This window comes from Lucilia sericata, unplaced genomic scaffold (genome assembly GCF_015586225.1).
Source record: "Lucilia sericata isolate MDLA Ls3-8-SP2 unplaced genomic scaffold, ASM1558622v1 Contig000132F_arrow, whole genome shotgun sequence".
Lineage (NCBI taxonomy): Eukaryota > Metazoa > Arthropoda > Insecta > Diptera > Calliphoridae > Lucilia > Lucilia sericata.
The window spans coordinates 210,286-226,887 of NW_023994164.1; the positions used below are offsets into that span (position 1 = coordinate 210,286).

The 16,602-nt window shown below is 31.1% G+C and overlaps 1 protein-coding gene across 1 annotated transcript; it reads left to right on the top strand.

The window, feature by feature from the left end:
• The first annotated feature begins 7,141 nt into the window (after nucleotides 1-7,141).
• LOC119600971 (eclosion hormone) lies at nucleotides 7,142-13,768 on the top strand. The gene is made up of 3 exons (XM_037951576.1): nucleotides 7,142-7,234; nucleotides 11,962-12,081; nucleotides 12,957-13,768. Exons 2-3 carry the CDS (start codon nucleotides 11,970-11,972, stop codon nucleotides 13,139-13,141), a joined length of 297 nt encoding a protein of 98 aa, XP_037807504.1. The 5' UTR covers nucleotides 7,142-7,234; nucleotides 11,962-11,969; the 3' UTR covers nucleotides 13,142-13,768.
• Nucleotides 13,769-16,602: the final 2,834 nt, after the last annotated feature.

The window sequence follows — 16,602 nt, forward strand, 5'->3', positions numbered from 1 at the left end:
TAGTCCACGGGACACCCTATATACTTTTATTTTTCCGTTTCTAAAACAAAATATTACGAAATGCTGGGATAGATTTTTTTGTAATAATCCAAGGTTTGGTCGGATGCTTAATTTATTTCATAAACTTTAATATAGATTTGTCACTTGATGAAGGATAAAAAATAATTTTTATTATTAATTTATCAATTTATATTTTATTTATTTATTTGAGTTGAATTTATACTAATTTACCACTGAGAGGTATTTCTCAAAAAAAAAATATATATATATATATATATTTTACGGGACACCCTAATGTGTATACTTTTATCATTCCGTTTCTAACACAAAATATTACGAAATGCTGGGATATGAATTTTTTGTAATAATCCAAGGTTTGGTCGGATCCTTAATTTATTTCATAAACTTTAATATAGATTTATCACTTGATGAAGGATAAAAAATAATTTTTATTATTAATTTATCAATTTATATTTTATTTATTTATTTGAGTTGAATTTATACTAATTTACCATTGGTCACTGCATCACCCAAATAAAAGCTTTTTTATAACTGTTTTATCGACATAATTATCTTACATAAATAGGTTAGTGGTTGTTGAATTGGCTAAACTTTATATTAGTGGAGTGTGCAACTTGTTATTTTTTCAACAACGAAAGAGAGTGCTGTTGTGCACATATGTGCTGCACGAAGTTAAAGTAGCCCTAGGGTAGTGCAGCTAAAAGCTGTCCATAAGAAATACCCGTGTTTGTGTGTCTTGCTCAAGTCTGTTATTATTTACACTTTTTCGACCTGAAAAGTAAAAACAAACAAAAAATTGATTTCTCTGTTTATGTCAAATTTCATTGCTCGTATAAGGAAAATAAGGAAATCTCGTATTTTAATAAACAAAACCCTTTCTGAATGCAACCTTTTATATGGGCTAGGGTCAGTTATAGATCAGTCCTCATTAAACCCGGAATGAAGAATTATGTTCCTAAGTACAAACTTTGTTATGTTGATTTTCATCGCTGTACCGAATCCTCCTCATCAAATTTTCTGAAGAGGACCTAATATGAGGGGTGGGGTCAACTATTGATCATAACTCATAACTTTTTGTAGACCAATTTTGGTTCATATAAAACTTATTTACATTCAATATTATCGCTGTACTCGCATTTTTATGCCATTAATTAGCGTTAAAGTAATTTCCTAAGGGAGCATATTTGGGGGGTAGGGGGAGTTACCGATGAAATTCGGTAGCAACAACGTTCGTATAAAAGTTTCTTTTGTCGAATTTCATAACCGTATTTCATAACTCGTATTTTTAAGCCAGCAATAAGCGTTAAAGTAATTTTCTGAAGGGGACCTCATATGGGGGGTAGGGTCAATTATGGACCGATCCACATAAAAGCTGGTAGAATCAAATTTTATCGATATACTGGTATTTTTTAGCCAGAACTTCATCACTATACTCGTACTTCTAAAACAGTTATGCCCGTTATAGCTGTTTTTGGGTATCCACTTATATGGGGGCTATCCGAAAACGTGGACCGATATTGCCCATTTTCAACACCAAACAAACCTTATTATTAGATAATATTATTGCCAAATTTCAACTGTCGAGTGTGGTCCCCATCGTGATTTCAACAGACAGACGGACGGCCATTGCTTGATCATATTAGAATATAAACAGGACCAAGAATGTATATACTTTTGTAAGTCTATGACCACAAACGGAATGACAAAATCAATATACCCCCATTCTTTTCGATGGTGGGTATAAAAATATAAAAATCCCCAAAAATTATAAAAACTCCCAAAATTTTACCAAAGTCCCCAAATCCCTCCCCACGAAAATCTGCCAACGAAAGTCAAATATTTATTATCTTTCGTACATTGCACAGTGGGTTTGATGCCACCTAAAATGGCAATTAATTCAAGAGAGGGTTAATTTTAATATATTAATTTATTTTTTGGGACGAAAGAAATACATAAAATAACATTTTCTATCCGAATATTATACGCATTATTATTATTATTATTCGGAATATTATAGCTCGAATCAGAAATTTCGTTGCAACTTTAAAACGGCAACTGAACAACTCAATCTGCTTATCTGAACCCGATTTGTATTATTTTAAATCATTGTAGATCGATTGATATAATGAGATAGAAAAACTAAATTACAAATTATCTTTGATCACATAAAATACCCATGGAACAACATTTCAAAGGATCAATTAATGTTCCTGAAGTCTTCTATGACTCCCAGATGTGGTCCTGCTATAAAAAAAAGTGTGGATATGCTATGAAATATTATGTTAAAAATTATTTAAAAAAAAGAAGTTGTTTTAGTTTTTGCCAATTTAAAGCTAGGAAGAATTTTTTTCTGTATATATAAATCATATTTAACGAAAAAAAAATTCGGAAAATTTTCTTATTATTTTTTAGTTAAAACAAAGAGCAAATTTAAAATTCCATCCTCAGCGTGAAAAATTTTATAAACGATTCGACATAAATAAAACATCGGTTGCTTTAGTTTCGGCCACTAGTGTATATAAATATGTATTCATATTGCGGTATAACTAATTTCAAAGACGATTTTAACAACAATGATACACATATTACGAATGACTATAGCAGAACAAAATACACGCTAGTTTTGTTAAAAAGTGGTTACAAATAATGTTTTTGTTTGTATTCTCAAGCTGAAAACCAATACAATCCATGACAAGTATGGAACTTCTGGTCCATCAAATATCAAAAATAGGCCAATTTTAGACCTTTTTTAACATGGCTGGATAGTCCTAGAATTGGCCTTGAATTATTTTCTGGATCGATTTATTTATAAACTATGTCTCTTTATTTAATTTTCAATAAATATAAATAATTCAAAAATTTTATAAGATCGAATAAACGCTTAAGCATTAGTAGATCTGTGTTCAATTACTAAGCTATGCATTTAAATTTAGTAGTATTAATATTTAAGCCGGTTACCCAACATATTGTTAATGTATTGTGTTTACCTAGTACATTCAATAAGGACACACAATCCATCACAACACCCGACCTAACTTCATACGAAAGTAACGCCTTGAGTGCTGCTTGGCTGTCTGACATTATGTAAATTCTCAGAGCCCTTAACCTTCTCCTCACGCACTCTCTAGCACAGATGAAGATGGTGTAGATTTCCACATGAAAGTTTGAGGGATATTTTCCCTGGAAGTTAGGACCACAAATGCCTTCTCCAGTATCACCATCTGTGTGTTTGGACCCGTCAGTAAACCATACTTAATCAGCATCTTGCTGCCACCATGTTTGATTGGCCCATTTGTTCCTTTCAGGTATCATAACCTCGAAGGAACGCTTAAAACTCGATGTTGGTGACCCACAATCATGGGCGCGGATATATGGGACGTTGATGAATTATTTGAATATACTTATAGCCCTTCTATGTCATCTGTTCTTAAACTGGCCGGTATTCCGGTAGGCTGATTTACAAGCCTCTTTTTTAATAAGAATATCCAAAACTGGTATGTGAGGAATAGTCCCAATGGCATATGTAGGACATGTTCTCAAGGCCACCGTAATAGACGAGACGATAAAGTTTGTCCAGAGAAGCCCGAGTGTTGGCCTGCTTCACATTTTTCCCCCAGACTAAGATATCACAAGTCAGTATGGGCTTTATTATGATATTAAATGTCCATGAGATCATTTTCGGTTTTAAACCCCATGAATTCCCAAAGAGTCTTTGACAGGCATATAATGCGCTAATGGCCCTATTGAGCGTACTGTATACATGCGAGTTCCAATTTGGGGTTTTGTCAAGAATGATTCCTAAGTATTTAACTTCCTCAGAGAACTTAATAATAGTCCCGATTAGAGTCGGCTTAATAAGTCTCAGGCTTAATAAGTCTCAGAGATCTGCGTCTTGTAAATGGTACAAGGATAGTTTTTGAAGGATTGATTGTTATCCCTCTTTCCTCATATATTTATTGCCCGACTATACTTTCCTACTTGTTTTTTATTCAAAATTGTCGATCCTTATTATTTTCTCGAAAGGTTTCGCGATCCAATAGGAATGATGCAAAAAATTTCCACAGATCAGATAACTAAATTAATAAGTTTCACATGAACAACAAAAAATGTTCACTGAGTATATTATTTTTAAATGTTCAGAAACTCAGTTTCCTGGACGTAATTCCTAAGAATTTTCCAATCAGTTTTAGTCAGGAATGTTATTTCCGGAATAACATCACATCGAAGATACTTGGATTTAACTTCGACGAATGCTTGACAGTAGCAATGAAAGTGATCCAGAGTTTCACTATCCTCTCTACATGCTCAACATTCGTCTGAATACGTACCATCATACTAACGTACCATCATACTAACGTACCATCATACTAACGTCAGACTTGCTCATTTTGAGGAGATTTTTATACCCACCATCAAAAAAGATGGGGGGTATATTGATTTTGTCATTCCGTTTGTAACACATAGAAATATTGGTCATAGACCCACAAAAGTATATATATTCTGGGTCCTCATTAAATTCTAAGACGATCTAGCCATGTCTGTCCGTCTGTCCGTCTGTCCGTCCGTCCGTCCGTCTGTCTGTCTGTCTGTCTGTTGAAAGCACGATAGAGTCCGAATGGAAAGAGCTAGAGGGTTGAAATTTCACATAAATATTTCTTATAGGTAAGGTCTGTTTGGTATTGAAAATGGGCAATATCGGTCCACGTTTTCGGATAGCCCCCATACAAGTGGCCCCTCGAAAAGCAGCTTTAACAGCCATAACTTGTTTAAAAATACGAATATAGCGATGAAATTCGACATAAGTAAGTTTCTTATGATCCAAAATCAATATGCGAAATTTTATGAGGATCGGTCCATAACTGACCCTACCCCCCATATAAGGTCCCCTTCAGAAAATGACTTTAACGCTCATTACTGGCTTAAAAATACTAGTATATAGATGAAATTCGACATAAGTAAGTTTCATACGAGTCAAAATCTATCTAAAAAATTTTATGAGGATCGGTCCATGATTGACCCTACCCCCCATATAAGGTCCCCTTCAGAAAATGACTGCAACGCTCATTAATGGTTTAAAAATACGAGTGTAGCGATGAAATTCGACACAAATAAATTTAATACGAACCAAATTCTATCTACCAAATTTTATGAGGATCGACCCATAATTGACCCTACCCCCCTATATATGGTCCCCTTCAGAAAATTACTTTAACGCTTATAACTGGCCTAAATATACGAGTATATAGATGAAATTCGACATAAGTAAGTTTCATTCGAGTCAAACGAGGTTTGATGGTGGGTATATAAGATTCGGCATAGCCGAATATAACACTCTTACTTGTTCGTCTTGTTCTCATCAGGGTCACCCCAAGAGGCCTTATGGGATTCTCTCACACATATTTTTAACAATGTTTAATATACAAAGAAAGAAAAATACGTACTTTAAATTTTAAGAACGATTTGATTACTTAAAATAATTACTCATTCTTAAAGTATTTACTAATCAAGATTGATTAAACAAATCGATAGTAAAAATTCTTTAACTGAATATGAAAATCTCTTTTTAAACGAGTTATACTTCCCATTTAGTTAAAGATTTTTTTTTTCAATAAGTTGTTGAGTTTTTGACAAATCACCAAATTTAATGTCTGTTGAAATGCTAATGCGTATGTATATTAGTAATTTGTAATTAACTTCTTTTCTGAAATGTTCTAAAATCAAGTACTAATCAAACTCAAATCAAGTCCATTTTGGAATTAATTCAATATTTTACATTCTTAAATCAATCTTAATTTTATCTCAAATCAATAATGCATTTGAGCTTAAATCAAGCCGAAAATTCTCCAAATAAGTACACTATAAAATCACTTTGACTCAAAAAAGGCTAAAATTAGATTCGTTTACCTAACGAATCCATACTTGAATAAATATTTTTTTATTACCATGAATTGTTTCTAGAAAGGTTTCGCGATCCAATAGGAATGATGCAAAAAATTTCCACAGATCAGATAACTAAATTAATAAGTTTCACATAAATACTTCCGTTTTCAAATGTTCGATCCTGTACAATATCCTATATTATTAAGTTCCACCAATAACAATGGTTCAAGGAGAGATTATTATACTCAAACTTGATGCGAACAAGTCAAATGTTAGTTTCTTAAAACTCACTAGAATAACTTAGAGGTTTGGTAAGATTTTTTAAAACGAAAAATTCAAAAGGATCAAAAAGTATATACATTTGTATTTTGTTATTGAAATTTGCAAAATACAAACACAGAGGAAAAAGGAAATATATACACGCCTGGTACTAAATTGACACCAAAGAGTTTTTAATTGTTCAATAACATCCGTTGTCAAAGTATATACATACGTGCGACAACACTATGTAATGTTGACAACGCAACGTTGTCTACATTGCAACAATTCGTTGTCGAAATCTAAATTTTATACACATTTGCTGTCTAAATGATAACAAATGTGGTAAACTCACTATCGGCAACGGATTGTTTGTCAATAGTGATCATTCCACGTTTGTTAACATTTAGTCAATGGACGTGTATAAAATTTATATTTCTACAACGAAATGTTGCAATGTTGTCAACATTACATAGTGTTGTCGTACGTATGTGTATACTTTGACAACGGATGGTATTGAAAAATTATAAACTCTTTGGTGTCAATTTGGTGCCAGGCGTGTATATTTCTTTTTCCCTCTGTGAATATACGTACATTGTACAATATATAACACTTTTCCTGGATTTATATGCATTGATTTGATTTATTTACTAAAACCTTATCTTTTTAGTTTTTAAAGAGAAAATAAATTCCTTCCCCTATTTTTAAGCTAATTACAAATTGATCTTATTACACCCCCACGAAGAGTTTCACTTTAGCATTTTACTTAAACAAAAATATTTGCAATTAAAACGGAAGTATAAATAAAATTCAATTACTTATTAAAATAATTAACTTAAATTGATACTTAAGTACTTTTTTGTCAACTAATGTACTTCCGATTCTAATACTATTTGCAAAAAAAAAAAAAAAACAATCTAAAAACTCAAGATGAAATTTTACTATAAAAGACCAGGTCTTTTGAAACAAAAGACATCAGTTTCAAATAAACGGTCTTAACAAACACTAGTTGTTTAAGCCAACAAAACTACCAAACGACCAATAAAATCTTATTCAAATCAATCAAAAATATCAAGTGAGTTTTATTTTGTGTGTGTGTGTGGTGATTAAGAAATAAAAAATTATTAAAATGTGCAAAAAAAAATATTAAGTCAAATAAACACGTTTGTTTAAATATAATTAGCAAATTTGTGAATATTAGCGGGCAATTGTAAGATGATAGTTAACAGCAGCAACACCTACACATTTCTTTAATAAAGATATTGACTTTTTATTGAACTACAGTTTTAAGTTTAACGATCAAATTTAAAGTAAATATGTTTCAAACTTTAATAGTTTTATCGGTTATTTTAAAGGACATGAATCAACACAATACAATCGTTAACTTCAACTGTTATAATCGGCCAAAAATTGACATCTACAACGGTTAACACATATAGGTATATGTATGTACTATTCACAATTGGTATTGTATCGTTGTATCGTAGTATGTCATACAGTTTAAGTAAACTAACGTTTTAGAAGCAATGGTGGTTGGTTATCGTGGCAGTTTACTACTCGCAAACGTTTAAGTTAAGTCGATAGGACTTCGTATTGATCAGATCGGTCAGATGTATAATTATTCATATCATGTGGTATTCTTATTCCGAAATAAGACATTAAGTCTTGATCCAGATAACTCACCAAGGATGAATAAAGTGTGGTTGTCAAGCAATCTATTACGGCGCGAAGGTGGAAGATCATTTCATCTTTTCCCTATCATTCCAAATCCAACAGTATTCATTGTAGGGGACTTGTACCCAATGTTCAGTTAATACTGCTAGTAAACCTCAATATAACTCGTCTATAATTGCAATTAAAATAATTTATTGTAAACAAATTTCCAAAAAAATCCCCTTTATAACAGACAGCATTTTTTTTTTTTTGATATCAGGAAATAGAATACGAAGGAAAAACACAAAACAAAATTGTCATTAAAGAAAATAAAATATGTATTGTTGCAAGAAAATTGAAACTTAAACAACTTCGGTCTTTGTTTATAAGAAATTATACAGTAACTGATCAGTTCTTGAGTTTCTTTTTGTTTCTCCTTTTACTTAACTATACCTATGAAACGGATCTTGATTGACGCCAATCAACACATTCATTCCTCCCTCAGTTCTTCATGGAATTCCATTTCATTACAATTCGCACAGTCGTAGTGAATAAATTCTTACAAAACTGGATGTTTTTTACTTAATGCTGGTTTTTGTGCTATTTTTAGCTTATTTTTGCCACGCGCTTAAATAAATTTAAATATTTAATGGCGGCGGGTTTATATTGGCTATGTTGTCTTCTATCAAAACATAAATAATAATTAAAACAAAAAAGAATTCATTAAAGTTTAATGATTTATTAAGTCAAAAAAAAAAAATACTACGTTTTTAATTTGCATTTAAAACGTGAGAAAATTTTTTAAACCTGTTTTTTAAAACAAACAAAATTAACTTTGAGCCGCTAGGAAATATTTAAAGTTAATATTTGTCTTATTAGTCATTTAATTAATATTATTCGTTCTTAATTAAATTAAATAAACATAAATCAAAACAATATCTTGTTAAGCTGGTAAACAAACTTAAAATATTTGTGTTTTTAACACCAGTATTAACTGGATCAAATATTTTAATTATTATTTAAATATAAATAATACTTTCAATAATCGATCTGTTATAAAATGAATTAATAGATCAGGTTAGTTACCTAAGAAAATAAAGCAATATCAACAATTTTACACTTTACTGATAGAGATTAAAACGCTACAAGCGATTCAAATCTGCAATACTCAAAAAGCTCTCTTATGAGCTTTCTTGCACTCCTGCCTTCACAAGTACATTAATGTGTAAGCTCACGCATGTAAAAAAAACTAGCAGAGCCAGCCAAAGAGCTTCATTTTTTTACTCAGGCTTAAATCTATTATCGGCAAATATATATTTCTTTTCACATCTAATTAAGCTTGCAAGTGATGCATAGGCAAAATAGTTCCATAATAGCTCTCTGTTTTCACACTTACGTAAGCTCTCTCTCTCTATCTCTCTACATCAGAAGCTAACAATACTAAACATTTTTGAGGTTTTAACTAAAATCTAGAGAACTGTTACACTGGAGTGACAGTTCTAATATTAAAATTTATTAAAATTAAATGAATTGTTCCTACACAGAGGGAAAAAACAAATATACACGTCTGGTAACAAGTTGACACCAAACTGTTTATAATTTTTCAATACCATCCGTTGTCAAAGTATATACATACGTAGGACAACAAGCTCACTATTGACAAACAATCCGTTGTCAATAGTGAGCTTACCACGTTTGTTATCATTTAGACAACGGATGTGTATAAAATTTAGATTTCGACAACGAATTGTTGCAATATTGACAACGTTGCGTTGTCAACATTCAATAGTGTTGACCAAGTTGACACTTTTGGTGTCAATTTGGTACCAGGCGTGTATATTTCTTTTTCCCTCTGTGTATCAACCTACATTTACATTTCAGGATGAAAAATGTTTAATATACACAGAATATCTAACGATTTTATTACTTAAAATAATCGCTCATTCTTAATTTGTAATTAACTTCTTTTCTGAAGTGTTCTAAATTCTAAAATCAAGTAATAATCAAACTCAAATCAAGTCCATTTTGGAATTAATTCAATATTTTACATTCTTAAATCAATCTTAATTTTATCTCAAATCAATAATGCATTTGAGCTTAAATCAAGCCGAAAATTCTCCATATAAGTACACTCTAAGATGACTTTGACTCAAAAAAGGCTTGAATTAGATTCTTCTTACTTAACGAATCCATAATTGAATCAAGTATTTAGTATTTGGTTTAAGGAAAATCGAATTCAACGTACTTCTGAAACCACTTCGGATTGTTTTGAGTATGGATTACTCAATTTTTTTTGTACCCGCCGTCAAAAAAGATGGGGGGTATATTGATTTTGTCATTCCGTTTGTAACACATCGAAATATTGGTCATAGACCCCCATGTAGTTATGTCCGTCCGTCTGTCCGTTGAAATCACGATAGGGACCACACGGGAGGAGCTAGACAGCTGGAATTTTGCATAAATATTTTCTATTGCTAAGGTTTGTTTGCTATTAAAAATGGGTAATATCGGTCCACGTTTTCGATTAGCCTCCATACAAGTGGACCTCCAAAAAACAGCTTTAACGTGCATAACTCTTTTAGAAGTATGAGTATAGGGATTAAATTTGACATGAATAAGTTTCATATGAGCCAAAATCTTTCTACAAATTTTTTTTTGGATCGGTTCATATTTGAACCTACCCTCCATATAAGGTCCCCTTCAGAAAATGACTTTAACACTCATTACTGGCCTAAAAATTAGAATACATTACATACAGGGGAGCATTCCTTTTACGGCATACGGTTTGATGGTGGGTATATGAGATTCGGAACAGTCGAATATAACACTCTCACTTGTTTTGAGTGTAAATATCAAAATATTTATTTTTGCTTTTTATTACCATGAATTGTTTCCCTAATCAAATTTCGATTTCTATTATTCGATCAAATTAACGACATTTTTAAAATATAAATATTTACCTAATTATTCTGCTTATAAATCAACAAGTATAACAAGTCTAATTGAAAATAATAAATCGTACAAAACATTCTTGGAAGTATCTAGAAGTAATTGACCCATAAATATTCTTAAAGTTGTCCCTGCTCCAATGTGATGTTTACTGCTATCATTCACGTGGTTAACGTTAATTGTATTTGAAAGAAATGATAATTCTTTTGATAGTTTTAAATTAACATACACGTAAAACTCACATAAAACGTTTAAACATGTTAAACAGCTTAAACGATTTTTTTTTATTTTAAATATGAATTAAATTAATTAAATCCAGTTACAAAACACTGAGACAAACGTGGATGAGACAGAAATGTTAACTCTTTAACAAAATTAATACACCATGCTTTGTTGGACTTTATAAAGCTTGATTATTTTGTAAAATATTTAGAAGCTTTAAATTAACATGTGAATATTTGAAAGCTTTAGTCATTGCAAAACTTAATTGTTTACTAAAGCTTCTAAAAGTTTTAATTAGATAAATATAATAAAGCTTGTAAAAACTAAGCTTTTATACTTTGTATTACTGATTAAGGTCTTCATTGAGCTTTTTAAAGCTTAAATGTCTAATAAAGCTTTAATTTTAAAGATCAAACAAAGCTTTAAAAATCAAGTTTATTTGCAAATCTTTTGAAAGGAACTTAAAAATGTTCTTTTGTGCTAAGAACCTTCTTTCTTACAACTTTTTTCCGTGTATCACCCAACACAGATGCTAATTAACCATTTAATTTTTGCGTAAAATAAAAAAAATCACTGCTGAATGTAAAACAAAGCCGCGTAAAAAGTTACAACTTGATTTGGTACTTTTTTTTAGTAACTTTTCTGGCTCGTTTGCTTTCTTGTAAGAAAACGCTACAAAGTAGACAGACTCTCGAGACAAAATACAAAATGAATTAATTTAATTTGTTTACAAAGAATCTGTTGTTCGATGACCGGTGGTTTTTTTTTTCATACATAAAGCCAGGTAAATTAATAAAATATTTTATTTTAAAACAAACATTACAGCATTGAAAAACATAACGTCTCTTAAAAAAGATTAAGAATAAATAAAAGAAATAAACTTTAATAAAAGTGTTTATTTGACTTAAAATAAATTGTGTCAAAAGTGTAATAAAGAATTATTGAATTTCGTGAACCTAACATTCATCTTTTTCGCAGCCTTAAATATGTTCTCCTCAAAAACTGTAGTCATTGCTTTCGCAGTCATTGCCATCAGCTGTTGTCTAATTGAAGTCAGTCAGGCTTTACCTTCCATTGGACATTACGGCAAACGTTTTGGTAAGTTTAATAATACAAATTTTATCCCCTTTGTTGATGAAATGAAGTGAAAGTCCATTTGACAAAAGCTTTTTATGATTTCAATTTTTAAATAGAAAGCTTTAAAGCTTTTCAATTAGTTGAAACTTTAAGCTCTTATGTTATCTCAAATTAAGATCAGTTATTGTTTAAGCTTATACAAATAGTTGCTAAAAATAAACATTAATAAAAGCTTTCTATTGTAACACTTAGCAAAAGCTTAAAGCTCTATTTCAGATAGAAGAGCTTTTATCAGTTTTGCTTGCTTCTAGCTATTAGATATATTCTTTATTCAAAAGCATTCCGTTACACTGGTTTTCAAAGATAAATAGTTGTAGCTTAAGGCTCTTTTTACGTCACATTAATAAGCTTTTATTGTTTCGTTAAAGCTTTGTTTTCTTCAAAGAAACTTTCATGACATCTTTTATACATAGCAAGAGCTTTAAACTTTAGATTTATTAAGCATTGTGTGAGCTTTTATCAATCTCGAATAATTGCTAAAAATATACTTTAAGTGAAAGCCTTCTGCTATACTGGAGCTTAAAGCCATTATTTTACTTCACATTAATAAGCTTTTATCACTTCACATTACTAAAGCTTTATTTAATTAAGCATAAGCTTTTCGTAGAAATATTAGTGCTTTAAAATTACATTCTAAAAGTTCTTTTAATTGTTAATAAGATTTTTTGAAACAAAATCTATTACAGTTTAACAAAAGCTTAAAGCATTAAAGCTCTGAACCTGAAATCTTTGACTTTCTAATAATTAATTGGAAATCATTCATGGTTAACTCACTAAATTTCCCTTTATTTCACTATATAACTTTTATTAATTCAAACAATTCTTCCTTCCTCTAGACTCCATGTCCGGCATTGATTTTATACAAATCTGTTTGAATAACTGTGCCCAATGTAAGAAAATGTTTGGCGATTACTTCCAAGGTCAAGCCTGTGGTGAATCCTGTCTGAAATACAAAGGCAAAGCTATACCCGATTGTGAAGATATTAACTCCATTTCTCCTTTCATAAATCCTTTGGAATAAAGAGATGAGAAAGAAACAAGGTTGATTTGTTGATATGATAAAATGTGATAATAACCAAATACCCATGATTATGATGATGATACTTAAAAAAAATTAACTACCAATAACAGAAATTAAGGTCAATGTAATTTCTTTAATATGTATACGAAAACAAAAGTAACCCAAAACTTTGTTAACTTTTTTTTCGGTACCAAAGTTAACAAGTTTATTATTATGTTTTCCTTAATTTTAATTGAGTTAAGCTGTGATTTTGTTTTGTATTTTTTTCCTCATTTTATTATTTATTTTATTTAATTTATTTGTAATATTAGTTTTTAAAGTTTTATTTAGCATATATTCAGGCTTATAGTTTTAATTTAAGTGGTTTATATGTTAAACCGTAAATACTTGAATGGCTGGACATTTTTTAACAAAAATTTAAATATTGTATATTTTTTAATATAACAATAGTATGGATTTTTGTATTTAATGTTTAGTTTATCATGTATTTGTTCGTATACATATTAGTTTTAATACAAATATGCCAAATAATAGTTCCTAATCTAGTGTAGTCGATAACCTTTAATTATTGTGTAAAAAATGTACATTTTTTAAAACAATAATAAAATATTCCTTAAAGCATAAAAACATAGTATTTTTATTCTTAGATAAAAAAAAAATAATATATTAAGATATGGTCCTAGAATAATATCCCAGCAAAAACGTCCATTACCAAGTAAGGATTTGAAATGCTAAAATTTACTTACATTTTAAGTCATTATTTTAATATGGTAATGTAATTAAAGACAAGTATTTAACACAATTGCTTACAAGTAATTAAAAAATATTGAATGAAATCGTATGAAAAAACTTATTGTCTTATTAATAATGTGTTATAAAAATACTTTATATAACATATTATTAATAGTAAGTTATAAGACTACTTCTATCCTAATAAGGGCGATATGTAGTAGTCATTGAAAAGTATCTTAATAGGTAAGCGGTAGAAGAAAATAATATAAGAAATCTTCACGAACAAGCGAAATAAATAGTGTTTATTGTCCCCATCTTAGAGTGAGACATGGAACTAATATACCATGTAAAACCCAGACAAATCAGTCTTTGTATCTTGCACAAAATAGTCAGATGTGATTTGGTTTTCACCACCTTCCATTTTAATATGAAACTATAGTTCTGAGTAGTAAATATGACAGTCACGAAAGCTAAGAATCAAACATTTTACAAAATTATTTCACTGCTTCAAGTTCGAAAACTGTAACATTCTGTCATGGAGATTTCATATTTGATTACACCCTGTAATGTACGTATTCCTACGTTTCTTTCAGATATCTTTAACTGTTTACCCATGTCTCGTACGTTTTTTTAAGTTCCAGTGCAGGTTGGAAATGGTATCCTTAACTTGATTCAGAATAACTGACCGGATACAGTTTTCAAGATCCAACATAAGAAATATATAATTTTACTTGCTTCTCGTACTTCTTTTTCAAATAGTTTCTATTCCTACCGCTTTATTCTGAAGTTTAATAAGTGTTAGAATTGGAGAAGAAACCCACACATTCACTGCAATTGGAATTGGTCCAGCATGTACTAACACCTCGGATATAGCATTTAAGATCCAATGCTAGATTCAAAGATATTGCAATTATCTGCGCTATGTATGAGTTCGTCAATTACGATCTTCTCCACAAAATATCTCCATTTGTCTGTAGTAATTTTAGCCTCTCGTTGACTATCATTTGAAGTACCGGTGCTATATCTGCCAATCATCTGACATCTGTGTTTTACTTGATATATGCCTTGATCGGAACCTTAAGCAGGCTCCAATGAACCTCGATTGTGAGAAATAGCCAGCTGTTCTACGTTCTTTGCTTGAACTTTGCCTCTATTTACTAGGACGCGTCTCAGAACCTTAGCAGACTCCAAAGAATCTATATTGTGAGAAATCGCAGACTGCGTTCTTAATAGTCTAGGAATTGTTTTGGTACCGGTTTGGTCCAGAATTTACTAACTCCTCGGATATAGTTTTTGAGATCAAATGCTAGATCCAATGATATTGCAACAACGCTACGTATAAGTTCGTCAATTACGATCCTCTGCACAAAGTATCTCCGTTTGCCTCTGGTTGACTATCACTTGAAGTAAAGGTGCTACATCTGACTTGATCTTTGTCTTGAGCAGACTCCAATGACCCTTGTGAGAATTGCTTTTGGCGTTCCTTGCTTGATCTTTGCCTCTTTTTACTAAGTCGGATCTCAGAACCTTAGTAGACTTCAAAGAATCTCTATTGTGAGAAATCGGAGATTACGTTCTTGGTACTTTTCTTCGATTTTAACGGTGAGGATGCATGTACATTGAGAGTCTATGAATTGGTAATTGTTGGCGTTGTAACACGGATATAATTACATGTCAGTTCAAGTTCTAATCAGTCTCTGTCCGGTTTGATCTGACATCCACAACAATAATATTCTGAATTTTCTCATATTTCCGTAGCTCTGTCTATCGATAATGATAGTCGCTATACTTTTTCGTTTATTTTTCTTACTTTAGAGACCTACTATTTGCTTAAGCAAAGGCCTCCGAAATTCGATTGACATTGTCCACAGTCAACGACTAGGATGTCACCTTGAAAAATTTCATCCCACCTGTTATGTGATAGTTTAATCTTTTCATACTAGAGGGATAGTCGATAGTCGTTCGAGTGTAAACTATCTTATTAATCTGTGGACCCTGGTCTGATAAAAACTTCTTTTTTTAACATTGGTTGGTAGAGTAGGGTATCCCTGAAAATGTGTAGACCGTTTTATTACCCTACACCACTATAGTGGGGTGTATACCAATCGGTATCACCCCACCGACTCAGAATCACTTTCAGAGTCGGTTAAGCTATGTCCGTCCGTCCGCCCGTCCATCTATGTGTCAATGTAAACCTTGTGCGCACTCTTTTGACCCAAGAACGAACGATATTGAAAATGGTTAAAATCGGTCCATTATTTAGTATAGCCCCCATACAACCGTGTAGTGTATTATATAGTCTACCATGCCCGGCTATAAATTCTTACTTGTTTTCAACTTGTGATGAGATTATTATGTCAGACAGAACCACATTCTATAATAAAATGTTCCGACCCTATAAAGTATGGATCTCCTGGATAATTGTAGATAGCGAAGTTGTCTGTATGTTAGTTGAAATCAATTTTCTAAAGACTGCAGATGTCTTCGAGATCGAAATCCTCATTAATTATGTGAGACATTCTTTCCTATATATAATGGAGATATGAGCAAAAATACAACAACAACATATAGCATTAAATGGTATAAGTTGTTTTTGTACTTAGTTTGCTCATCTATAAAAACCAAACAGAGCAAGAACAACATGTAACGTTTGAAGACGTATGTTGTTTTTTTGCCAAAGTCAGGGATGGAAATTTGTGCAGGGAAGGAAAAACACAGCTCGTATTTTT

Excerpts from the sequence above, each read along its gene's own strand:
- LOC119600971 (XM_037951576.1), top strand. The coding sequence starts at position 11,970 with ATGTTCTCCTCAAAAACTGTAGTCATTGCTTTCGCAGTCATTGCCATC. Across the intron at positions 12,082-12,956 it reads ACATTACGGCAAACGTTTTG|ACTCCATGTCCGGCATTGAT; the intron begins GTAAGTTTAATA and ends TCCTTCCTCTAG.